General features: G+C 30.4%; 2 protein-coding genes across 3 annotated transcripts in view; both read left to right on the top strand.

Annotated features, from left to right (window-relative positions):
- The window catches only part of LOC100208496 (DNA-directed RNA polymerase III subunit RPC2), a 114,736-nt gene extending 88,377 nt beyond the window's left edge, over positions 1 to 26,359 (top strand). The window contains exons 29-37 of one of the 2 annotated variants that reach the window (XM_065814764.1): positions 4,474 to 4,492; positions 5,435 to 5,593; positions 6,385 to 6,568; positions 6,832 to 6,880; positions 7,234 to 7,251; positions 7,493 to 7,598; positions 7,768 to 7,864; positions 13,854 to 14,141; positions 26,166 to 26,359. In XM_065814764.1, the coding sequence (XP_065670836.1) occupies positions 4,474 to 4,492; positions 5,435 to 5,593; positions 6,385 to 6,568; positions 6,832 to 6,880; positions 7,234 to 7,251; positions 7,493 to 7,598; positions 7,768 to 7,864; positions 13,854 to 14,141; positions 26,166 to 26,295 (1,050 nt within the window). In that variant the 3' untranslated portion in view covers positions 26,296 to 26,359. Of the gene's footprint in view, positions 1 to 4,473; positions 4,493 to 5,434; positions 5,594 to 6,384; positions 6,569 to 6,831; positions 6,894 to 7,233; positions 7,252 to 7,492; positions 7,599 to 7,767; positions 7,865 to 13,853; positions 14,142 to 26,165 lie in introns of both variants that reach the window. The other variant, XR_010642780.1, reaches the window with a different exon arrangement.
- Positions 4,565 to 5,364, top strand: LOC136089135 (protein sister of odd and bowel-like; the record flags this gene model as incomplete). The annotated part of the gene is made up of 1 exon (XM_065814859.1): positions 4,565 to 5,364. A coding segment is annotated over one exon (660 nt), but the record flags the coding sequence as incomplete, so codon positions are not given.
- Positions 26,360 to 27,889: the final 1,530 nt, after the last annotated feature.

Here is a 27,889-nt window from a genome sequence, read left to right on the forward strand (position 1 = left end):
TGGATTTTCTATTTTACCCATTTTCTATTTGACGGAAACTATTATGATCAAACAGATGGTGTTGCAAAGAATTCTCCTTTAGTGCCCATCTTAGCTAATATTTTCATCGGATTTTATAAGCAAACATGGGATAATAACTGTCCCTCTTCTAAACCAATTTTTTATAAACAGTATGTGAATGACATAATTGCTATCTTATAAACAGTATGTGAATGACATAATTGCTATCTTATAAACAGTATGTGAATGACATAATTGCTATCTTATAAACAGTATGTGAATGACATAATTCTTAAATTCTGGATATGAAGCACAAGAATTTTTTAATTATTTTAATAAAAAATTTAAAGATTTGAAATTTATGATGAAAGAAGTACAAGAAAACCAGATTGCTTTTTAAGATGTGCTTTTTTAGATGTAAAAAATTTCCTTTCAACAAAAAAACTTAAATTAAAAGTAAAAGAAGCATTTCACATTAAATGGGAAAATCCCTCACATAATAAACAAAGTTTTCATTATAACATTAAATGGGAAAATCCCTCACATAATAAACAAAGTTTTCATTATAACATTAACCTATCTATTTAATTAAAATGACAGTTAATTTTATTTTGATTATATTGATTGGTTATTTGACTGAGTCATTTTGTAATCATTTTATTGGTTTCATATGTATATTTTTTGTCCGTTAATATTTCTCTGAATTGTCTTCTATTTTTAATATTTATTCCAGAGTTTTTTTTATTGTAAAATTAATCTTTTAAAAATGTAATACGAAATTACAAATTATGTCAAGATTTAAAAATATCGTGTTATTTTTTAAAGTATTAATTTAAATTAATAATCTATCATTAATTTTTACTTTTTGAAATTTGTTAATTTTAAAATTTTAAACTTTGAAATGTTTACAAACTAAATGATAAAGCTTATTATTCTATACAGTTGCTATGTTGTTGAAGTATGGTTGTAATATGGTTGTAATATGGTTAAAATACGGTTGCAATATGGTTGCAGCATATTAATAAAATCATAGTATTTCACATTGTCATGTACATAACTCATGGTCTAAAGTTACATATTGGTTTTTATATTATTATTTTATCCATTTAATAACTATTATTGTTGTCTTAGTTTATTTTATTTTTTTTGTTTAAACATCTTCGCTTCAACAAGGCTGCAAACAACCACTAATTAAAGTTGGAAGTTACTGGAAGAGAAAAAATGAAGATTGTAGAGCAAGATAATGATTAGCGGACGACTTGAAGGATTGCAAATTATATAAATCAGGAAAGCAAGATGAAGGAAGCGAAATCTAAAGAGCTGATATTTGAGGAAAAAAACTAGATGAGTAAGAGTTTTTGGAGCACTTAAGAACAGTCACAGAAGAAGGATGAGACTTAATTGAATGACGAGTAACACGAGAATGAATTTTAGTATGATGGCACAACAGACGCTAGTTCTTTAGAACAGTGCCAATTATAGTATTTGTAGAAAAGAGAAAGAGAAGCAAACCTATGAAAACGTGATAATGGTTAGAGGATGACTGCAAAAGCAGGTCCAACTATGTTTACAATGTGTTTTTGTAACTTTTTTAAAAGAGAAAGGGCATCATTAGAAGATCCGCCACAGATATGGCAACAGTATTCCATACAAGGCAGGATTTGAGATTTAGATAGAGAATATTCCATACATTAGATTCCATAGATAGAGAATATTCCATACAATAGAGAATATTTCATACAATAGATTCCATAGATAGAGAATATTCCATACAAGCCATGATTTGAGATTTAGATAGAGATTGAGATAGAGAATAGAATTCGGAGTAAGAAAGTGTCGAGCTTGATAAAGAGAGGCAACCTTAGCAGATGCTAATTTTGCAAATGATTTGATATATGGTTTCCAAGATAGATTGGAAGTAAGAGTTAACTCATCCTAGAAGATGAAGAGTAGATGACTCATTGAGTACATCACCGTTCATAAATGTAGGAAGATGTATTTATTATTGCGATAACGATTGGCTGAAAAAAATTGAGTTTTATCTGTATTGAAGTTCACCAGCCACTGTGAGCCCCATGCTGTAGCAGAAGTGAGATCCTTTTCAAGCTCAAATGCCTCCTCCAAGCAATCAGAGAAAGTTGGTTTCTTATCACGACAAGAATAAATGGTAGCATCATCAGCAAACAATGCCACCTTAGATGTGAGAATATTGTTAATGTAAATTAAAAAGAGTATAGGGCCAAGGATTGAACCTTGAGGAACCCCTGAAGTTGCAGAATAAGAAGAAGAGTGCTGTCCATCGAGGACAACTTTTATACTACAATTGGAAAGGAAGAATTCAATAATCTTAAAGATGTTGCCAGATACACCATAAGAAAGCAATGGATCAATCTGTTTGTTGGCAATATTAGGTAGAACGTTTGGATCAATCTGTTTGTTGGCAATATCAGGTGGAATTAAGAGATGATATTGATGAAAAGTTTTTAGCAAACAATTCAGCTTTGTCTTAAGGTGAGGTGACAAAGTCTAAACCATACAAGAGAGGTGGAATTATAGATTTGCCCTTATTATTATTACTATTTAAGATTCTCCGGAAGTCACAAGAGCCTAATTTTGGAGATGAGATACGAGATTTGATGACCTGAGAATAGCGGGCTTTGGCGTTAGACAAAACCTTTTTACAATGGTTTCTAGCAGTATTAAACAGACGTCTGTTTTCTGGAGAATTGTTTTGCTGATAGATATGAAAGTAACAGTTTCCATTGGCAATCGCAGCAGCACAGTGTGAGGAAAACCATTGAGTAGAGTGAGGTTTACCTGGAATCGTCGAGAGGGAACAAAAGATTCCATGCCAGCCTGAATCCATGTAAAAAGCACATTTGTTGACAGGAAGACAAAAGATTTCTACCCAAGGGCCATCGCGAAGAAAATCATGGAAAGAATCTCAGTCAGCTTTAAGGTAGTTGTAAGAGGTTTGATAATAAGGGGACTCAGGTGATGAAGAAGAATGAGATATAAGTTTTAGAGAGATCAGAAGCACCAAAGGGTGGTTGTGGAGAAACTGAGCACTGACTAGGATCAGAAACAAGACATAAGTCGAGTAGAGAAGGTAAATGATTCGGGAGTTGGAAAGTTGACTATTTGATTTAGGAATTGAGAAAGGCAAAAGTTGTGGGCTTTAATGCCTGCAGAATCACTGACACTAGAGCCAAGCCAAAGTTACCAATAACAACTTTATTAGCTGATGGATAAAGAGAGAGGGCTTGGTCAGTATGACCAGAAATAACATCAAAAAGAGTGCAGTTTTGAGATGAAGGAGAGCGATATAGAACAAAAAGAAAGGCGATAGAGTGAAGTGGTGCTAAACGAAAGCATATGAATGAATAGTCTGTGGATTCAAACCTAGTTTCCCGACAAATGGGTGAATTGTTACGAATATAAATGCCCAGCATGTGACTATTGGAATCTTTACGAGTTAAAGGAAGATAATCATCAACACTAAGATCACAAAATGAGACAGCCAAACTCGAATTAGTCTCACAAAGAGCAACAGGTTTGGTGAACTTTGCAAGAGATAAGACTCAACAGAAGAAAAGTTACTTTGAAGACCACTAATATTAGTGAATGATGGTTTAGAGAACTTTGTGATGATGATGGTTTTTTGTGATTTATAGTTTTTGGTACTTTATTCATTTTTAAATTTGATGAAGAACTTGACTCAAAGCATAGATAGTACACAGAACACTGTTTAATAGCCCAAGCAATTGCCTCATTACTATTGATAAGCCCTAATTCATAACAAAGGGCTCCAAATGTGGCCTCCACAATGCACACCAAAAGTACAAACAGGGACACCATCCATGCGCAACATGGCACTGTTAATACTTTGATATTTTTCAGCTGTTGATGGAATCAGCCTTTCTGAGAGCTACCACAGAGTTCCGAAACCTGACTATCAGCTTGCCTCAGAACCATAAAACTGAGTTTTATAGCTGTTCCCTCATTAGCAGATAATAGAATGAGTTGCCTTGTCATAAAAACAGAGACACAAGCAAAACCCATGCATTGAGTCAAGAGGATCCAGTATCCAACATCCTAAACTGGACACAATGTGTTAAAAATACATCTGCACCAGCCTTATAGATGAAGAAGGGGTGTTTTAAGTCGGAGTTGGCATCTCCTAGCCTTTGCCTAAAAAGGCGTATTCTACAAGGCAGCAGGACATGAAGCAGATTGTTTATTTGATATTTATTATTTTATTTTTTGATTTTTATTTTTTATTTGATAATTATTTTATTTATTGATTTATTTGATATTTATTATTGTTGTCTTGTTTATTCAATACTCCATTATTATCTTTGTTTATTGTTTTTATATTATTGTTATATTGTTATATTTTTTTTGTTGTTAAGTTTTTTTATTTTTACTCAAGTGTAATTTTTTATATTTAATCTATTAAAATTTTATATTTAGACATTTGACAGAGTAATGGGTAAGTTTTAACATGTTTTTATTCCAAGATTACTTAATGATTACTTTCTTTTCTTCTTCTCTAAAATGATAGTCCAAGTTTATTGTTTTAACCCCAACTTGTTATTCTGCTTCAACAAGTTGTAACTCTGCTTCAACAAGTTGTAACTCTGCTTCAACAAGTTGTAACTCTGCTTCAACAAGTTGTAACTCTGCTTCAACAACTTGTTATTCTGCTTCAACAAGTTGTAACTCTGCTTCAACAAGTTGTTATTCTGCTTCAACAAGTTGTAACTCTGCTTCAACAACTTGTTATTCTGCTTCAACAAGTTGTAACTCTGCTTCAACAACTTGTTATTCTGCTTCAACAAGTTGTAACTCTGCTTCAACAAGTTGTAACTCTGCTTCAACAAGTTGTAACTCTGCTTCAACAAGTTGTAACTCTGCTTCAACAACTTGTTATTCTGCTTCAACAAGTTGTAACTCTGCTTCAACAAGTTGTTATTCTGCTTCAACAAGTTGTAACTCTGCTTCAACAACTTGTTATTCTGCTTCAACAAGTTGTAACTCTGCTTCAACAACTTGTTATTCTGCTTCAACAAGTTGTAACTCTGCTTCAACAAGTTGTAACTCTGCTTCAACAAGTTGTAACTCTGCTTCAACAAGTTGTAACTCTGCTTCAACAACTTGTTATTCTGCTTCAACAAGTTGTAACTCTGCTTCAACAAGTTGTTATTCTGCTTCAAGAAGATAAGATTTAACAAAAAAGTAGCTATAACTAAGGGTCTGGCAGGGTTTTATCTCTGTCATTCATTTACTTAGAAATAAGTTCTGTTACATCAGTAATGCTTAAAATGCATCAGTACTGCTCAAAGTGCAATTAATGCTACTAATATAATTAATTATGTCCATGCTTCTTTTGTTAATATCTAATATTTACCATAATGTTATATAAATATTTAAGGGCCTAGTCGTGATGCGAAAACCGGTGAAATCATTTGGAAACATAAAGTTTTAGACACAGATGGAATATGTCGAGCTGGCGAGCAGGTTTTAGATAAACAAGTTCTTGTAAACAAGTCAATGCCAACCATTACAAATCAATTAACACAAACAACTGCAGGTGATTTATTAACAAATTTTTTATTTCATCTACAGATAATTTATTTTTGTTATTCTGAAATGTTTTACACTTAATAAAGTTATTTTTTGCTTAAAAATTAAGTTATTTTTTCAATATACATTTAATAAGAGACATCTTTTTCTAAAAAAAAGGAGTATATATATTTTATGATTTAAAAGTAGTTTAAGTGTTTTGTTTTTTTTAGTTTTAAAAATTTTGAAATTATATATAATATTAAGTTTTTTTCATAATTTTTTCATTAAAAGAAATCTGTTAAAAAATATTAGGCAATGAGGTTTCTTTCATTGTTTTTTTAATAATTAAATTCACCTCCATGTTTCTCCAAATGAGGTCACTGCAGTTGAGAAGATAACTTCTTTTTTTTACGTTTGTGCGTGCAATTTTATTTGTAGCTCTCTCTCTAAATTCTGAAAAATTAAAAAATTCTAAAAACTTAAAAAATTCTGAAAACTGAAAAAATTTTGAAAACTTAAAAAATTTCAATCAGTTTAAATATCATTAGTTAAAACTGTTTTGTTATATAATTCAATAAATTATTTACAATAAAATAATAAAGCTTTATGTTACAAGTACATGAAATCAATAATGCATCAATAAGCAATAAGCAGATTCGAAAAAGAAATTTTGTACAAATTGACCTAAAATGCAATCTCAAAATAAATGCAAAAATGATTATACAATCATAAGAATGATTATGCAATCATAGAATTCAATCACAACTATTTTTTTAGTTGCAAAATGATCAGTATTAAATATTTCATGCTCTTTAGGTCAGCTCAATACAACAGACTACAAAGATGTACCAACATCCTATCATGGTCCAATTCCTTCATATGTTGAGAAAGTTCTTATTAGTTCAACAATGGAAGATGCGTTTTTAATTAAGATGCTTATGAGACAAACAAGAAGACCAGAAATTGGAGATAAGTTTAGTAGTAGACATGGACAGAAAGGGTAATTTTTTTTTTTTTTTTTTATGTTAAAGAATCTTTTTTTTTTTTAAAAAACATTTTTTGTTACATATAAATGTTTTAATGAGAATTGTTACAAAAACTTAGAAAAAATTTAAACTTATGCAAGATTTTGGATAAATTAGTTGTGAATATTTCTTTTTTTATGTTTGGTTGACACTAAATCTTATTTATTTCTTAAAAGTTTAATTTATTATTTAGGCATATAATTTATATAGTATGACTTGAAATTTTCAAAAATTTTAGAGTTTGTGGTTTAATTGTAAATCAAGAAGATATGCCTTTTACTGACCTGGTAAGTTGTCATTGTCTTTTACTGACCTGATAAGTTGTTATCTGTTAAACACTTTTGTATTAATGTTTCGTAAATAAAGAATCATTAAAAACATTCTTGAATTTCAATGTTCTATTATTTTGCTTTGGTTATTACTAATCATTATTAATTATTACTAATTATTCTTAATTATACTAAAATGCATGTGGATTCATATTGATGCTAGCCCATTTATATTAATTCCATCATTATCACCTTCACCAAACTTTATCAAATAAAATAATGCTGAAATAAAAAAGTAATTGCGCTTTCTTACAGACTTTACTTTTCTTGATTAAAATATATTACTAATTATTATATATTTTTTATTTTAGGGTATATGCCCAGATATTGTAAGTTTTTTATTTTTTAGTTCAAACACTTATAGGGTAGATTTTTGTATATTTGTTTATGGAATCGTATTATAGGATAAAAATGTAAAATATACTAAATTGTGTTTTAACTTCTATTCTGACTTACTGTTTTGTTTTGACACCTGTTCTATCAACTAAATGGTCTTTTTTTTTTTAATTATTTGTTTTTACTGTTGTTGTTTTTTTTATTGTTAATGTTATTGTTAACTTGTTATTGTAGATCATGAATCCTCATGGTTTTCCCTCAAGAATGACAGTTGGTAAACTTATAGAATTGCTTGCTGGGAAAGCAGGTGTCATGGAAGGAAAGTTTCATTATGGAACAGGTACATATATATATATATATATATATATATATATATATATATATATATATATATATATATATATATATATATATATATATATATATATCTTTATTTTACTTAATAAAATAAAAAATTGTTAATTATTAAACGATTTAGTATATAAATTTTTAATCGTTAATTAAAATAGCATTTGGTGGAAGTAAAGTTGTTGACGTTTGTGAAACTCTTGTAAATCATGGTTTCAACTATGCTGGAAAAGATTTTTTAACCTCTGGTATCAATGGGCAAGTTGTTTCATATAGTTTTATATTTTTATACTATATTGACCTGATTAGTTTAAGTTTTATATCTTGATTATTATTGTTACTTTTGTTATTATTTTTTTATATACCATTCATATTTTTAGATACTATTCTTATTTTAAAATACCATTTTTTTTTAAATACCATTCTTATTTAGTATATGACGTGTGTATTAGACAATATATTTAAAATGTTCATAGACAATTATATGACTTTAAATAAAAATTTTTGTGAGTAGTTTTAACTGATGCTGGTGATATTTAGCGGAAGTAACTCTACTTAACATTTACAAATTAAGATTTACAACTTAACATTTATAAACACAAAAAGCACAAAAGTGCTAATAAAACTGTAAAACACCCAAAAGATTATGAAAGCCAATATATTTTTTATACTTATTTGTTGGTGTTTATTTAAAGATTGTTTATCTCCATCAGCACCAATTTTTTGAAAAATCGTAATTTTGGAGTTTTTGAAATTTTTCTAATGTAGTACACTTCACAGTATTCATAGTTTTTACAAACAGTTTCTATGAGCACTAGAAGTGTTTGGTGTAAAATTTCCCCTTGTAAAACACGTCACAGACATTGCGTTACAACATCCAGCAATCATTTGTTGGGCGTTGCAATGCTATGTAAACCCTCACATTTAGGGTGGGGTGTGGAAAGAAATTTAAGGGCTTTTTTTATAAACAGCCTCCAATTATTGCAATTTTTTGCAAAGCATCATTATTTAACATAATTATAAATATACAAATGTTTGAAGTTTGCTCCATGTCTAGAAATCTCAAACACTAAAAAAAGCTGGATCCATCAATGCTATTATTGACATTATAAAAAACATGAATAAAACTCTTTATGCTAAAATGAGTCCAAAATCTATTGAAATGAAAAAATATAAAGTTTTAAACAGTAAAAAATCTATTTTGCAGATATATGCTGTTATCCAATGTTAATTACACTGATTTACATCCCTGACTATATATATATATATATATATATATATATATATATATATATATATATATATATATATATATATATATATATATATATATATATATATAAATATATATATATATATATATATATATATATATATATATATATATATATATATATATATATATATATATATATATATATATATATATATATACCACACTGGAAAAACGATCAAGCTACATTTTTATTGTTTTGAGTAAATTAGATTTTAAACTTCAAAACATCATAGCTCACTTATTTGTTAAGCTTTTTTAATTTTCTCTTTTTTATTATTTACTTGAGCAAGGTCTTTAATTAAAAAAAAAGTTTTACTGTCAACATTACTTAGTAATGATGGTGTTGTTATTGTTTTACTGATGGCACACCTTTTTGACGCTTGATCGTTTTTCCGTTTTAAATTCTTTTTTTTTTTCAAAAAATGTTTGTAAAATAGTAAATTACAATTTTAGCTGGTGCAGTGTAGAGTGTATCTATTGTTTGTCTAGAAGAATAACTAATACAATAAATTAAGGTGAAACTTAAACTTTATTAACTAGAAATAAGATGCGTTTTAGTAATAGTGATCAAGATTAGTTGAAAAATAAAAAGTTAATTGTTTTAAATCATCAGTGTCCAAGCTACTTCCTTCAGAACCTTCAATGATGTCTGTAGCTGAGGTTGAAAGGTTGTCAAAGAATGCATGGTTTTCAGATCGACAAAAGCGCTTGAGAACCTGGAGATCTTTATACTATTCTTTGCTGATCGCTAGATCAGTAGGGTAAAGCTGCATTAGCGTTGGAAGATTTCTAAGAATTGATCCCTTCTTCTGGGGTTTTGATAATACAATGGTTTCCATTGAGCCATTCTAATTGTTTCTATATGACATCAATTTGAAATGCTGAGCCTCAAATAGGATTTCCTGCACTGGTCTTGTGGGAAAAGGATATGTCGCTTTAAAGTTTAGTTTCATGTGGTCAGTGAAGGTTAAAAACTGGTTGCGAGAAAAACGAATAACACTGAATGGTGTTGGTTTAGCTCTAGCTTCTTCTAGGACTCTACACCAGTCTTCTGGCAACTCCACATCAGCCTTTTGGTTTACCAGGCCCAAAGTCAGCTTGACAGTCTTAAAGCGCTTGTTGGTGTGGATCATTGTGTGGAAGAAACGGATGATTGTGAAATTTTTATTCTGTCCAGTACACCCATCACAAAAAGCCCTGAAGGTCAGTGGCATTACTTGAAAGATGATTTATAAAAAAATGATACAACATTGACGCAACGTCATCTGCACCCTTCTTTCCTTTGGTTTCTTGGTAGGTATATATGCATACATCATTTGTGGACAGCATGTGAATGTTGAAAGATACAAAAGTAAGTTGGCGATGGTAGTAGGCGTCACTGCACGTCTTGTTTGGTATAGGTAGATTTTTTTGATAATCAAATGATATTGCCTCAACCGCTTCAGTTGCTTGAGCACGTCTGCGTGCCTACAACTTTCTTGTGTAAAATGTATCAGCTTTGCGTTTGTGAAGTTCATGTTGTTTGGTCAATTTTTCTTTTTCCACACATAGGACATCTACGTCTCCTTCATTCTTTAAGATGCATTTTTGATGCACATGCTCTATTTTTAAAAGTAACTCGTCATAAGTCGCACAAGTATCTTTTCTTGGGTATCCAAACCCTATATTAAAGTCCTTAACAAACACTCTGCGATAAGTTTTGTAAGTTATCTCTATGTCAGGATGTGTTTCTCGGAAGAGGGCGTGCATTTCGCTGACATTAAGTTCTGCTGAAAGATACAGCTTTCTAGTTTTGCCAAGCGCATAGTGAGAATGTCTTCCACGAAAGCTTGATATGTGTGCTCGGATAGCTGCTTTCACATGGTCTGAAGCCTGCGTGACCTATTCTTATGTTGCCCTCTGGTATCTTTAGGAGGACACCCTATTGTAAAAAAAAATCATTTTTAAGTGTGAGTAATAGAAACGGATAAGTTGATTGGAGAGAGGGAGTGGGGTGTGGGTGGTAAGAGTTGCACATTTTTGTTTAACTGTGTCCTGTTGTTACTAAATAAACAAATTTCTCGTGAATACAAGTTTTTTTGTCACAAATCAAAATTTTGGTAACAAAAGAATCTCTTTCTCTGCCCTTCCCATTTAATTAAGAATAGTCCACACTTACTCAAAAAAAACAAAAACATAATTAATCCTCCTAGTGGTAGTGCTAGAATAGGCTATAAGTAAGTGAATATTTTTCCATAAACAGTCAGCCTTTTTGACTACAGTTAGTTTAAGTTGTGCTTAATAGTTAGTTAGTCTAAGCTCTGCAGTTTATTAATTTAACTGTTATAAGTTGGCATTGCACTATCTGTATAGTACAGGTTGCTAGACAGTGTGAAAAAAAGTGTAATACACAAACATCAACTCGAAAAAGAGATTCTACTGGATGTTTAGCCATAGTACAAAAAAAAAAACAGTCAACTGGTATTATTACAGTCTACAGCTTATCTAAGTAATAACAATTTATGATGTTTTTGCAATACAAAATAAAACGTGACTACATCTAGTAACATGAACTGATTGTTATAATATTTTAATTTAGCAGTACCAGATCTAGTCATGATTAACTTTGTAATACAGAAATAGCTGTATGTATAGATGCCTTTTCAACAATTTATAATTATGATAATATAAACTATTATAATAATTATCACAATAATAAATTTTTTAAATAGGCATACTTTGTGTAATAATTATACTTTGCTACTTACCTGTTGAGGTTAAGGCTTTTTGATGGTTTGTACTCTTCTGTTTGTAATGCCAAACAAGGCAATAAAGGCTTTGAAGCAGACTTTCTGTTCTACATAGGTTCCACCACGCATAACTCGTACATGATAAGAATAGCTAAATTCATGGAACTGGGCTTTCCCTTCACGATGAGTAGGTCTTCTCTTCAACACTTTTTTTGTCGTAATAAGAGAAGATAGGAATGAGTCTTGTTCATCTTTTGAAGGGTAAGCATTGAATGCTTTAATAAGAGCTGCTCTGTCTTCAAGATTTGTTTTTTCGAAACACTGCAAAAATGTGCACTGGCAGTTATTGCCAATTGTGTGGTTTGAAAGTCGAGCTTTTTTCGTCTTATCTTTTTCAGAACCTAATGATTTTCTTTGGCTTGTCCGCCAGTTGTGGAAAATCAGATGTTTATAGTTTATAATTTTATAATTTTTAATTTTGTCGATTCTGATTAGTTTAGCGTTGTCACATGCTTTACAGCGAGCAATGTGATCGTTCTTCCAGCAGACAGATAAACTTGAAAGCTAAATATCTGTGTAATTTGATTGGTTTTCTGGTTATATAGTCATTTATTATATAGTTTAGCTGCAGCCGAATATAACAGGGGTAAAAAACCAAAAAATGCAAAAATGCAGCTTGATCGTTTTTCCAGTGTGGTCTTCATATATATATATATATACATATATATATATATATATATATATATATATATATATATATATATATATATATATATATATATATATATATATATATATATATATATATATATATATATATATATATATATATTTGTTTATATATTTATTATATATATAAATGTATATTTATATACACACATATATATAAATATATTTATTTATATATATATATATATATATATATATATATATATATATATATATATATACAAGGGTTGAAGTGTGCTTTGGGTCATTGTCCTGCTAAAACATCCTTCCTGGATGCATTTTATCTTAAACATTTGGTAGCATAACATTTTTAAATATACAAAAATATGTACAAAGTACATATTTTTGTCCATTTTGCCATCAATCAAATGGATAGGACAGATTCAATCTCTATTCAAGTTAGCCCAGTTCATAACGTTTCAACCTCTGTGCTTTACTGTTGGTAGCTGGTATTTAGGATTGTTTTTATGGTCTTTGTGTCGACGGCCTTATCTAATTTTATTGGATCCAAATAACATAAACTTAAATTCATTACTAAAAAGTAATTTTACTCACTGTTTTCTATCCCAATTCAAATGTTCATTAGCAAATCTTAAGCGTGCTTTTCAATTCTTTATATAAATAAAAAGTTTCTTTGTAGGATGTCTTCCAAATAGATTTGCAGACGTCAAAAGACGTTTGATTGTGTCAACACTACATTTTACATTATAAAGTTCTTTAATTTCAGCATTTACCAAGACAGCATTTTGCGTGGAACTTTTTTCAGGGCTTGAGGATGGATATTTCAGCAGGACAAGCAGTAATCAATGCTAAGGGCTTCCCGACAAAGTGCTAAAGCAATTTACTTTAAAATAAAGCATTTTCAATTTTAAAAATGTTTAAAAAATAAATCTAATTCAAGTTTTTTTTTCTGTCCGGATACTTTTGCACGCGCATATTTTAATCTAATTAACTTTTAGGATTAGATTGCTTAAATTTAGTAGAAATTTATTTGTTTTGAGATTTGTAATCAATTTTTTGACATTTCAGTGAAAATTTGAAAGAAATTGGACTTTTCATTCAAAAGTTATCTCAAGTTATGCTCTTGTCCAGTTACTTTTGCACGCTACTGTATATATATATATATATATATATATATATATATATATATATATATATATATATATATATATATATATATATATATATATATATATATATATATATATATATATATATATATATATATATTGCTGTTGTTTTCCTCAGACTCTGTTTTTACCTTCATGGAAATTGTAGAAAATTTCTATCTACCTTTAGTTTAAAAAGACTTAACTGAGACTCCTTTTTATACTGAATTTCTACTTAACATTGATTGTTCCTACTTACAATACTTTGATTTAACCAGTTTTTCTACATGTTGAAGAATGTTTTTCTTAAATTGCTCTATCTAGTCTGCTTTTGTTAATTTTTTTTTTTTTTTTTTGTTAAAAAAAACTGTAGTATTTATTTTGCTAAATTTTTAATTATCTAGGGAACCATTGTCCGCTTATATTTACATGGGTCCAGTTTACTACCAAAAATTAAAACACATGGTTTTGGATAAAATGCATGCTAGAGCCAAAGGACCACGAGCTGTACTAACACGCCAACCAACAGAAGGTCGCTCTAGAGATGGTGGTTTACGGCTAGGTGAAATGGAAAGAGACTGTTTAATAGGTTATGGAGCTAGCATGTTAATTGTAGAAAGACTAATGATTTCTAGTGATGCTTTTGAAATTGATGTTTGTAGTAAATGTGGCTTAATTGGTTATTCAGGCTGGTATGTTTTACAATGTTATTTGTTTAATTTTTATAAATCATATATATATATATATATATATATATATATATATATATATATATATATATATATATATATATATATATATATATATATATATATATATATATATATGTATGTATGTATGTATATATATCTACTTTAGCGTATTTATATAAGAATTTTTTGCTCACTTTTTTTGCTTATCTTAATTGATACAGCTTTTTTAGAAAAAGAAGAAAAAAATGAAGAATAATGAATGAAAAGATTGCTGTCCCATGCCAAACCCTCAGTCGATGTAGCAGCACTCTGCTGCAAGTCAGGCTATATGTCAGTCAATGTATGTACTGAAGCCCCCAGCAGCAGGCTATTCCAATATGATGTCACACTGCTCACCTAAATCAGCAGTATAATATATATATATATATATATATATATATATATATATATATATATATATATATATATATATATATATATATATATATATATATATATATATATTTATCCTTGCCTATTAAAATTGCATATTAAGTATTAATTGTTTTTTATCATATCTGGGTTAAATTTAAAAAAAATAATAATGAAATTTTAAGCTAACTGTGCATAAACAAAAAAAAAAAGTTAGCTAGTCAATAAAGTGTTTTAAGAATGTGCAACAAATTGGAAAATAGTTAAAGAAATGCAAAAATAAAATTGAAAAATAATATTACCAATTGAAAATATTTATCATTAAGTTTAGAGATTGTTTTGGATATGGATGTTTTTAGTTAAAAAATTAATTGATTGAATTTATATTTTATTATTTGTAGTTGAAAGCATTTGCTCATTCGTGCAACTAAGACTTTAATAAAGAACTTTTATAAACAAAGTATTTAAAAGTTCAATTTTCTCTTTTTTAAAAACATAATACTTGACTATGATCAGGAATTTCTTTTTAATTACAGAGTTGTAAAAAATCAGTTTCAAAATAAACTGTTGACAAAAAATATTTATAAGTGGTCTTTTAAATTTCAAATATAAATCATGTGTTTCAGGCTACATCATCTATTTGTCCATGAGTTAACATCCAATTATTCATCCATCAGGTAACATCGATTCATCTATCCATCAGGTCACATCTAATTATCCATTCATCAGGTAACATCTATTTATTCATCCATCAAGTAATATCCGTTCATTCCTCCATCAAGTAATATCCATTCATTCATCCCTCGGGTAACATCTGTTTTTGTGCTCGAATAGTAAATGTAGAAAAATCTTCTACAAAAATTTCAAATTTTGGAATGACTTCTTTAGTAAAGCCTAGCATATATTATCAAAATATTGAATTCCATAACAAAGATAAATGTGTAAAAAGGTTTTGTAATGTTACTATAATAATAAGTTTGTGTAAAGAAAAAAATTTCAATGTTGTCAGGTACTAATTTTTGCATAAGTTCCTGATTTCTAATAACTCCCTACAAAGGTTAGCTAGTTCATGAAATTTGTGGATTATCTAGTTGAACATGGTTTAACATTTGGTTCACAGACCATTTTTATAAATTAGACATTTATGAAAAATTATCTGACAGTTAAAAGGAACACAACAACCACACAATATTGGAAAAGAAACAACTTATCAATTCAAATCCAAAAAAGTAAAACTCATGCCAAGCCAGCTATAATCATGCAGGAAATAAAGTGCAAAAAGTGCTGAGAAGATTTAAAGTTTAATTTGTAAAACTATTTTATTGCGTTGTTTTATATTATTAAGTTATTACAATTGAAATATGTTGTGAATTTTTGATTTTCAGCATAATTTTATCTAACTACATTGCAAAATTAAAAAAAAAGTTTTTTTTTTAATTTTGCATTGTAGTTAAAATTTCCTGTTTTAGAGATCATATTGCCAATGAATGTCTATTTCAGTGGTTTTAAACCAAAACTTCTAAGGCCATGACTGAAATGTTGACCAAGCTGTATTTCGCTATCAATATTTCGTGGCGAATCCTTTGTTGTCCATCACAGCCTTGCATCTTTGAGGCATAGATTCGATCAGTTGATCAATGAAACTATGTGGAATCGCTGCGCAGGTCTTTTGGATTTGTTCAAACATTTGATCCTTATTACGAACACCTTCACGATTAATTCTGCGGTTGACGATCTCCCACAGGTTCTCGATAGGGTTGATATCCGGAGATTGGGGCAGACAATCCATCACCGATAGGTGGTTGTCTTGAAACCACTGCTTGACTACTTTTGCAGTGTGTTTCGGATCGTTGTCTTGCTGAAAAACCCATTTTATTGGCATATTCCATTCAGCATGAGGTAACATAACATCTTTCAGGATATTTTTATACATGAAACGGTTCATTATTCCATCATTTCGATATATTGGACCTAGACCGTTAGCAGAAAAACACCCCCAGACCATTACATTGCCTCCACCATGCTTCACGGTCTTATGGCAGTAACGTAAATCAAGGCATTTTCCGGCCGGTCGACGTACACGGCAAATGCCATCGCTCCCAATGATGTTTGATTCATCACTGAGCAAGGACAGTTCGCCATTTCTGCACATTCCAGTCAATATGAGATGTAGCAAACAGGAGTCTTTTCTTCTGGTTTTTTAGTGAAATCAGCGGTGTCTTTGCAGGACGTCGAGAAAACAATCCGGCTTAAACAGCACGTCGTCTGATTGTTCGGTCCGATACAGGCAGCTCTAATTGCTTTTGTATCTCGACTGATGATATCCAGGGATTCTTCTTGACGGATCTGAAGATCATAGAATCCTCTCTAGAAGTGGTGGAAAGCGGTCTTCCACCTTTGTTATCTGCTGCCAACTTCCCCGTAGAACGATATTTGGAACATAGTCTTGATACGGTCCATTTTTTCACACGATATTTATCACAAATACTTTTTTGTGACATTCCACTTACGTAATCGCCAATAATTTTCTTTCTTAGTTCCAATCCAAGACTGTCGGGAGCCATTTTTGCATTTGAAGTCATAAAAATAATAAAAATAAATAATCACGCTTCTCAAGGCTTACCGTGTTACATTTACCTTGTGATGATACAATAATGCTCTGTGGAACACAATGTCTTAGTTGAATGTGGACTGTATTGATGTAATGAAACACTTGTTGTATTTCACTTCTTGTATTGATGTTCTTCGATAAAACACTTTGATAAAACTCACTTCGATAAACTGTCTTGATAATACTGACTGATTGACTTCCATATACTGACTGAATTACATGTCGATTTACATGTCTCTTATATAGTAAATGAACCTGTGTGAACTTGTTTTGGAAGATTCTAGATGCTTCTTTTCGATGCTTCTGGAAGCTTCTGGATGCGTTTGGATGCTTCTGAATGTTTCTGGATACTTCTGGATGCTTCCAGATGCTTCTTCTGGAAGCTTCTGCATGCTTCTGGAAACATCTGGATACTTCCTTTAATTATTAAAAAACTTCCATGACATTGACATGGACCAGACTTAAGGAAATGAAACAAACCAAAATAGTTGCACTTGTTTTGTCCGCTGCAAAATGGCACTTGTCAACGAAATTCTACCTGTGTGCTGTCACCTGTCGGCTGATTGCTCATGTCATGGCATGCTATGACTCCAGACTCCTGAACTGTTTGTTGTGGTAGTATAGTTCGTTTCGTTTTTAAGACATGTAATATATGTGTATATATATATATATATATAAAAAACAAAACAAGTGCAATTTTTTTGGTTTGTTTCATTTTCTTAAGTCTGGTCAATGTCACGGAAGTTTTTTAATAATTAAAGGAAGTATCCAGATGTTTCCAGAAGCATGCAGAAGCTTCCAAAAGTTTTATCTTCTGGAAGAAGAAGCATCTGGAAGCATCCAGTAGCATCCAGAAACATTCAGAAGCATCCAGACGCATCCAGAAGCATTGAAAAGAAGCATCTACAATCTTCCAGAACAGGTTCACGCAGGTTTATTTTACTATATAAGAGACATGTAAATCGACATGTAATTCAGTCAGTATATGGAAGTCAATCAGTCAGTATTATCAAGACAGTTTATCGAAGTGAGTTTTATCAAAGTGTTTTATCGAAGAACATCAATACAAGAAGTGAAATACAACAAGTGTTTCATTACATCAATACAGTCCACATCCAACTAAGACGTTGTGTTCAACAGAGCATTATTGTATCATCACAAGGTAAATGTAACACGGTAACCCTTGAGAAGCATGATTATTTATTTCTATTATTTTTATGACTTCAAGTGCAAAAATGGCTCCGGACAGTCTTGGATTGGAACTAAGAAAATTATTGGCGATTACGTAAGTGGAATGTCACAAAAAAGTATTTGTGATAAATATGGCATGAAAAAATGGACCATATCAAGACAATGTTCCAAATATCGTTCTACGGGGAAGTTGGCAGCAGGTAACAAAGGTGGAAGACCGCGTTCCACCATTTCTAGAGAGGATTCTATGATCGTCAGATCCGTCAAGAAGGATCCCTGGATATCATCAGTCGAGATACAAAAGCAATTAGAGCTGCCTGTATCGGACCGAACAATCAGAGGGCGTGCTGTTGAAGCTGGATTGTTTTCTCGACGCCCTGCAAAGAAACCGCTGATTTCACTAAAACGCAGAAGAAAAGACTCCTGTTTGCTACATCTCATATTGACTGGAATGTGCAGAAATGGCAAACTGTCCTGTTCAGTGATGAATTGAAGTTCAACATCATTGGGAGCGATGGCGTTTGCCTTGTACGTCGAACAGCCGGAAAACGCCTCGATTTACGTTACTGCTATAAAACTGTGAAGCATGGTGGAGGCAATGTAATGGTCTGGGGGTGTTTTTATGCTACCGGTCTAGGTCCAATGCATCAAAATGATGGAATAATAATCCGTTTCATGTATAAAAATATCCTGAAAGATGTTATGTTACCTCATGCTGAATAGAATATGCCAATAAAATGAGTTTTTCAGCAAGTTGACGATCCAAAAAAAACTTATTTTTTTCGGAACGACGATCTGAAACACACTGCAAAAGTAGTCAAGCAGTGGTTTCAAGACAACCACCTATCGGTGATGGATTGGCCGCCTCATTCTCCGGATCTCAACCCTATCAAGAATCTGTGGGAGATCGTCAACCGCAGAATTAATCGTGAAGGTATTCGTAATAAGGATCAACTGTTTGAACAAAATCAAAAAGCCGGGGCAGCGATTCCACAAAGTTTCATTGATCACCTGATCGAATCTATGCCTCAAACATGCAAGGCTATGATCGACAACAAAAGATTCGCTTTGACATATTGATAGCGAAATACAGCTTGGTCAACATTTTGTCGAGTTGCACTTGTTTTGTCCAGAAAGAAATCAATTTTTTTTTTAATACTTTTGATTAATTTATTAATTTTTGTGTACAAATAATGAACTTTGTGATGAATAAAACTTGAAGAACTTTATCTCTAAACAGTTACATAGTTATTTCTCTAAATTGAAAAAATGCAGCACTTTTATATAAAGAAACTAAATTCGCATTATTTGGTTGCACTCGTCTTGTCCGATACTATATATATATATATATATATATATATATATATATATATATATATATATATATATATATATATATATATATATATATACAGATGCAAAAAAAAAAAACATTTTTTTTCTATTTCTGTTTTTTGTTTTTGCTTTTTTGTTTGGTGTTTTTCTGCTTTTTTTAAGAAAATTTTTATTTTTATTTATGCATATATTTTGAAATATTTTTCCTTTATTCTAGTATATTTTCAGTATATGATCCCCTGTCAGGTCAGGTTTCCTGTCAGGTCAAGTTATCCTGCTACTAGTAACATGTAACCCAGTATAATCTGCTTCATATCCTGCTGCTGTTTTTTAGGATACACCTTTTTAGGCATAGGCTTAGAGATGCCAACTCCGACTTAAAACACCCCCTGCCTTGGGGTTCTTGGTTGAATAAAGGCTAGAGATGGTGTCTTGATAAAAATACTCATCTTGGGCAGATGTTAAATGCATCTGGCTACTGTCTTGTAGAAGGCCTCCTAGGCATAGGTTTAAAGGGTAAACAGATTCTATCTGTTGACCAGCCCTTCTTTATCTATTAGGCTGGTGCAAATTTTTTATTAATATATTGTTTCCAGCTAAGGATGTTGAATGCTGGATCTTTTTGACTCAATGCATGGGTTTTGCTTGTGTCTCTGTTTTTATGATTAGGCAACTCATTCTATTTTCTCCTAATCAGGGTAAAGCTCTAATACTCAGTTTTATGGTTCTGAGGCAGGCTGGTAGTCAGGTTTCCCCAACTCTGTGGTAGTCCTCAGAGAGGCTAATTCCATCAACAGCTGAAAAATATCAAAGTATTAACAGTGCATAGATGGTGTCCCTGTTTGCACTTTTGGTGTGCATTGTGGAGGCCACATTAGGAGCTTTTTGTTACGGCTAAGGGTTTATTAATAGTAATGAGGCAGTTGTTTGGGCTATTAAACAGTGTTCTGAGTACTATCTATGCTTTGAGTCAAGTTCTTCATCAAATTTAAAAATGAATAAAGTACCAAAAACTATAAAACACAAAAAACCAGCATCATCATTAAATTCTCTAATCCTATCATTCACTAATATTTGTGTTCTTCGAAGTAACTTTTCTTCTGTTGAGTCTTATCTCTTGCAAAGTTCACCAGACCTATTTGCTCTTTGTGAGACTAATTTGAGTTCAGCTGTCTCCAGAAAACTGACGTCTGTTTATTACTGCTAGAAACCATTGTAAAAAGGTTTTGCCTAACACCGAAGCCCGCTATTCTCAGGTCATGAAATCTTGTATTTCATCTCTAAAATTAGGCTCTCGTGACTTCTGGAGATTCTTTAATAGTATTAATAATAAGGGCAAATCTTTAATATCACCTCTCTTGTATGGTTCAGACTTTGTCACCTCACCTAAAGACTAAGCTGAATTGTTTGCTAAAAACTTTTCATCAATATCATCTCTTGATTCCACTAGTTGCATTCTACCTGATATTGCCAACAAACAGGTTGATTCATTGCTTGACATTCCTATCACTCCAGTTTCTGTATCTAAAGTGATTTCCTGCTTAGACTCTTCTTCAGCTTGTGGCCCGGACAACATACCTGTTATTGTCTTGCAGAAGTGTTCCCCGGACTGGTTGTCTCTCAAAACTATTCAACGAGTGTTTATCTGGTCTTGTTTTCTAGCCTGCTGGAAAGCAGCATCTGTTATCCCTATCTTCAAAAATTCTAGAGAATGATCTGATTTGTCTAACTACCATTAGTCTTCCTCCTATCATAAGCAAGGTTTTCGAATCTTTAATTCACAAACACATAATTTCTAATCTTGAATCTAATAACTTACTTTCTGACCATCAATATGGATTTCGATTTTCTCATTCTACAGCTGGTTTGCTCACAGTAATAACCAATAGGTTTTATCGTGCATTAGATAAAGGTGGAGAAGTTAAGGCCATTGTTCTTTTGACTATTTAAAAGCTTTTGCTTTTGAAATGTCAAGAGCAATGACCTTGTGCAAAAGCTGTGCAAAAATGGGTTGTAAACATAGTCAGTCGTGCTCTTGCTGCCAACCTCTAACCATTATCACATCGTAATGTTACTTCTCTTTCTCTTTTCTACAAATACTATAATGGGCACTGCTCTAAAGAGCTAGCGTCTCTTGTGCCATCTACTAAAATTCATTCTTGAGTTACTCAAGATTCAATTAAGTCTCATCGTTTTTCTGTTTCTGCTCCTAAATGATCTAAAAGCTCTTATTTGTTTAGTTTTTTTCCTCAAACATCAGTTCTTTGGAATTCCCTCTCTTCATCTTGCTTTCCTGATTCATATTATTTGCAATCCTTTAAATCGTCTGTCAATCGTTATCTTTTTTTTTTTTTTTTTTTTCTTAAACATCTTCGCTTCCAACAAGGCTGCAAGCAGCCATTAATTAAAGTTGGAAGTTACTGAAAGAAAAAAGATGAAGATTGTAGAGCAAGATAACGATTGAGGGAGGACTTAAAGGATTGCAAATTGTATGAATCAGGAAAGCAAGATGCGAATTCCAAAGAGCTTATGTTTGAGGAAAAAAACTAGACGAATAAGTGTTTTTGGAGCACTAAGGAACAGTCACAGAAAAAGGATGACACTTAATTGAATGACGAAAAACACGAGAATGAATTTTAGTAGATGGCACAAGAGACGCTAGCTCTTTAGAGCAGTACCCATTATAGTATTTGTAGAAAAGAGAAAGAGAAGCAACATTACGACAATGTGGTAATGGTTGGAGGTTGGCTGCAAGAGCGAGTCCAACTATGTTTACAATGCGTTTTTGCACCTTGTCTAAAAGAGAAAGGGCATCATTAGTAGCACTGCCCCACATATGGCAACAGTATTCCAAACAAGGTCGGATTTAAGATTTATAGAGATAGAGAATAGAATCTGAAGTAAGAAAGTGACGAGCTCGATAAATAGATGCAACCTTAGCGGATGCTAATTTTGCAACTGATTTGATATATGGTTTCCAAGAAAGATTTGAAGTAAGAGTTAATCCTAGAAGATGAAGAGTAGATGACTCATCGAGTACATCACTGTTCATAAACATTGGAGGATCTAATATATTGCGATAACGATTGGCTGCAAAAAATTGAGTTTTATCTGAATTAAAGTTTACCAGCCACTGTGAGCCCCATGCTGTAGCAGAAGTGAGATCCTTTTCAAGCTCAAATGCCCCCTCCAAGCAATCAGAGATTGTTGGTTTCTTATCACGACAAGAATAAACGGTAGTCTTGAGATGAAGGAGAGCAATATAGAACAAAGAGAAAGGCAATAGAGTGAAGTGGTGCTATAGGAAAGTATATGAATGAATAGTCTGTGGATTCAAACCTAGTTTCACGACAAATGGGTGAATTCTTATGAATGTAAATGCCCAGGCCAAGTATGTGACTATTGGAGTCTTTACGAATTAAAGGAAGATAACCATCAACACTAAGATCACAGGATGAGACAGCTGAACTCAAATTAGTCTCACAAACAGCAAGTAGGTCTGGTGAACTTTGCAAGAGATAAGACTCAACAGAAGAAAAGTTACTTCGAAGATCACAAATATTAGTGAATGATAGGTTTAGAGAACTTGGTGATGATGATGGTTTTTTGTGTTTTATAGTTTTTGGTACTTTATTCATTTTTAAATTAGATTGAAGAATTTGACTCGAACCATAGATAGTACTTAGAACACTGTTTAATAGCCCAAGCAATTGCCTCATTACTACTAATAAACCCTAAGCCGTAACAAAGGGCTCCAAATGTGGCATCCGCAATGCACACCAAAAGTACAAACAGGGACACCATCCATGCTCAACATGGCACTCTTAATACTTTGATATTTTTCAGCTTTTGATGGAATCAGCCTCTCTGAGAGCTACCAGAGTTTGGGAAACCTGACTACCAGCAGGCCTCAGAACCATAAAACTGAGTTTTAGACCTGTACCCTCATTAGGAGATAATTGAATGAGTTGCCTTGTCATAAAAACAGAGACACAAGCAAAACCCATGCATTGAGTCAAGAAGGTCCAGCATTCAACATCCTAAACTGGATACAATGTAGTAAAAATACATCTGCGCCAGCTAATAGATGAAGAAGGGGTGCGAGGCTGGTTAACAGATATAATCTGTTTGCCCCTAAAGTCTTTGCCTAGGAGGCCTTTTACAAGATAGAAGCCGGGTGCAATTAACATTTACCCAAGATGAGTATTTTTATCCAGACACCATCTCTAGTCTTTACTCAACCAAGAGCCACAAGGCAGGGGGTGTTTTATGTCGGAGTTGGCATCTTCTAGCCTTTGCCTAAAAAGGCGTATCCTACAAGGCAGCAGGACATTAAGCAGATTATCCTGGGTTACATGTTACCAGTAGCAGGATAACCTAATCTGACAATCAGGATAACCTGATCTGACATCTTGCTCTACAATCTTCATCTTTTCTCTTCGAGTAACTTCCATCTTTAATTAGTGGTTGCTTGCTGCCTTGTTGGAAGCGAAGATGTGTTAAAAAATTATATATATATATATATATATATATATATATATATATATATATATATATATATATATATATATGCATGCACATATTAAAACATGTACATATATATATATATATATATATATATATATATATATATATATATATATATATATATATATATATATATATATACTTAAAATTTAATAAAAACAACTTTTTATGGAATTTAAAGTTTCATACTTATTGGCAATCATCAGCCATGACGTACAAAATCAAAATATCAAAAAAATATTAGAAACTACAGTAGAATGTGTTTTAATACTGTTAACCCTATAAGGACCAATATTTTTTTAAAATAAATGCACTAAAAAAATAATTTTTTTTTCTAATGGTTAGAACTTAAATATTGACATATTAAGAATAAAAAAAGTCTGTTATAAATCTAAATAATATTAATTTGATTGATTCTTAGTTGATTTAATATAATAATATTGTTATTAGATATTGTATTAATATTGTAATAATTGTACTAATATTGTTATTATAATTGTATTAATATTGTTATTAGATTATTTTCACGAATTATTTTGGGCTAATACATAATGAAACGTAAAATATGTGACCGCCCAAGTTTTCTCGGGTTCGATCTTTTTGGACCATATAGCATGACCCGAGATATCTCGGGCCTTATCCTTAAGGGGTTAATAATGTTATAATACAAGAAGACATAATGGAAAGCTCATCTCCGCTATCAATTAATGAAAGGAGATATTTTTGTGACTACATTTAGAAATTAATTTGCTTCTTTTGTAAAGGAGATTGTCTCCTTTGTAAAATAATATTTCAAATTTCTCATTCAAACATTACAAATTTTTGATGCAGTACATTTTTGATGTATGTTTTACTGCTTTTAACAATTTTCCATTTGATTGAATGTGTAAAGTTATTTACTTTTAATTCCTGAACTTAAATAAATATTTTGTGTAGTCTGTGGTTTTTAGGGAAATGCTGGTCAACAAGGGTTAAAAAGCATTGGAAGTTAAAACCAATTTTGGTTGCAACATTTTTACTAAATCGAGGATTGTACCAGATTATGTTTTGTTTGTAGTTATTTTTTGGAACATTTTTTTAACCTTTATCGATTAGCATTTCCCTTAAAACCACAAACTATTCGAAATATTTATTAAAAGTACAATTAAGATAAGCTACTCCAAACACTTAAGGCCAAACATTAAATCTATGATCAACTCACACTACAAAAGTATTTTATATGGTGATGTAAAATTATTAGAAAAAACCTGCAATTACATTAAAAAATTCCTTTGTCTACTGGACAACCATTGCTTGTCTAACAACATCGTTTACCAAGCCAACATGGACGTGGTGGTAATCGAACTCAAAACCCCTCACTTATGAAGCGAGCTCTCTACCACTACACCTCCACCATATATATATATACATATATATATATATTTATATATATGCATATATGCACATACATATATATGTATATATATATACATATATATATACATATATATATATATATGCATATATATATATATAAACATATACATAAATATATATATATATGCATATATATATTTATTAATATGCATATATGCACATATACATATATGTGTATATATATATATATATACATATACATATATATATATATATATATATATATATATATATATATATATATATATATATATATATATATATATATATACATATACACATATATATATATATATATATATATATATATATATATATATATATATATATATATATATATATATATATATATATATATATATACATATACACACATATATATATATATACATATATAAATATACATATATATAAATATATATATACATACATATATGTATATATATATATATATATATTTATCTAATTGATAGTTGCACACAACTGTTTGGTTGTAGTTTAATTATTTAAAACTTATAATTTATAAATTTTAGGTGTCACTATTGTCAATCGTCTCATCATATATCAACTATTCAAATACCTTATGCCTGCAAGCTTTTATTTCAAGAACTACAAGCAATGAATATAGTTCCTCGCATATCCTTAGAGAAATATCTCTCGTGATTTTTTTTTTTAATGTATTTTTTTTTTGTAAAAAATATTTATGTAAAATATATTTTTCTTAAAACTTCCTTGTTTTTTTTTTGGATTTGTGTATTTTTTTTCTTTATATTTATTTATTTTTATGGTTACTTGCTTCTGGCTGTTTGGTTTTAAAAAATTTTTTATTAAATTATTTTATTTACTTTATCTATTAACGGAAGTTTTTTAAATTTTTACTTATATGTAGTTTACTGTGTGCAAAATATTTTAATTTCTAGTTTAATTTTCTTTCTTTGGACAAACATTGGATTGCATTTAATTATTACCATATTATTGAATTGAAATAATTTTTTATTCAATAATATATTTTATTCAATGAGTTTTTATTTTCATGCATTTTGTCACCAAAAACAATTTTATAATCGATTCAATATTGTTATTTTGAATTTTTCAATGTTTTTTAAAAACTGTAGATACATTTAGATACATTTATCGATGTATTCTATCTAGTGATTGACCAAAACAGAAAAAAAGTCGGGAAACCAAAATTTGGGGTACTCAAATTTGGTGCTGAAACCAAAACGAAATTTTGGCAAATATTTTACCGAAACCAATACCCAAATTTTGGCTAGTCAAAATTTATTTTATTAGAAAATTATATTTTAAAGTGCAATTTTACATTTTTTTTTTTTACTTGTATTAAGTTAAAATTAATTACACATGTATCCAAAATTGAGAATTAATACATAAGTCAGTGTATCCCAAATTGAGATTTAATACATAAGTCAGCGATATAAGTTAATAGTGAAATTTAACAACTGGCAGATTTTCTCTGCAAAACAAGATTTTTTCGAGGTGGTTTGTGAAAATTTTCAATATTTTTGTCAAAATTCTCAAAATATTTTGTGAACATTCCAAAAAAAGTTTCTCTAAATTAGATAAATATCATATTCTCTAAATTAGATAATATATTGTTTTTCAACTGAAATTTCTGTTTTACCGAATTTATAAAAAGTACAGAAACCGAAGTTTCGGTATTGGTTCAAATTGATATCTGCCGAAACTGAAACGGAATTTCGGTCAATCACTAATTATATCATAAATAAATTTTTATTAGATTATTTTTTGCTCCAATTTAAAAGGTCTCAACCAAAGTTTTGGTCAAAATTTTAGACTAAAAATTTGGACCAAGTTATAATTCTTAAAGGTATACTGGTTTTATACTATAATAGTTAAGGGAGAAAATAGAAAAAGGGATAGAGGGCTTATCAAAAATACTATTCAAAAAAAATACTTCAATTTAAAAAAAAAATACATCTTCAATAAAATGAGATAATGTTCAAGTTACATTTTTCTAATTGCAGATTTTTAATTTATAAGTTAACAGTATTATTATTAAGCTGAATAAAAGTTATACGTAAATATGTATGTATATATATATATATATATATATATATATATATATATATATATATATATATATATATCTATAATGGTATTTAAGGCTTTTATTTAAAAATTATTTAACATAGTTATAGAAGAGTTATTAAAAACATTTTTTAATCAAAGGTACAACAAGAGTTATAAATATTTGTTACAATAACAACATACAGGC

Source organism: Hydra vulgaris, chromosome 12, assembly GCF_038396675.1.
Source record: "Hydra vulgaris chromosome 12, alternate assembly HydraT2T_AEP".
NCBI lineage: Eukaryota > Metazoa > Cnidaria > Hydrozoa > Anthoathecata > Hydridae > Hydra > Hydra vulgaris.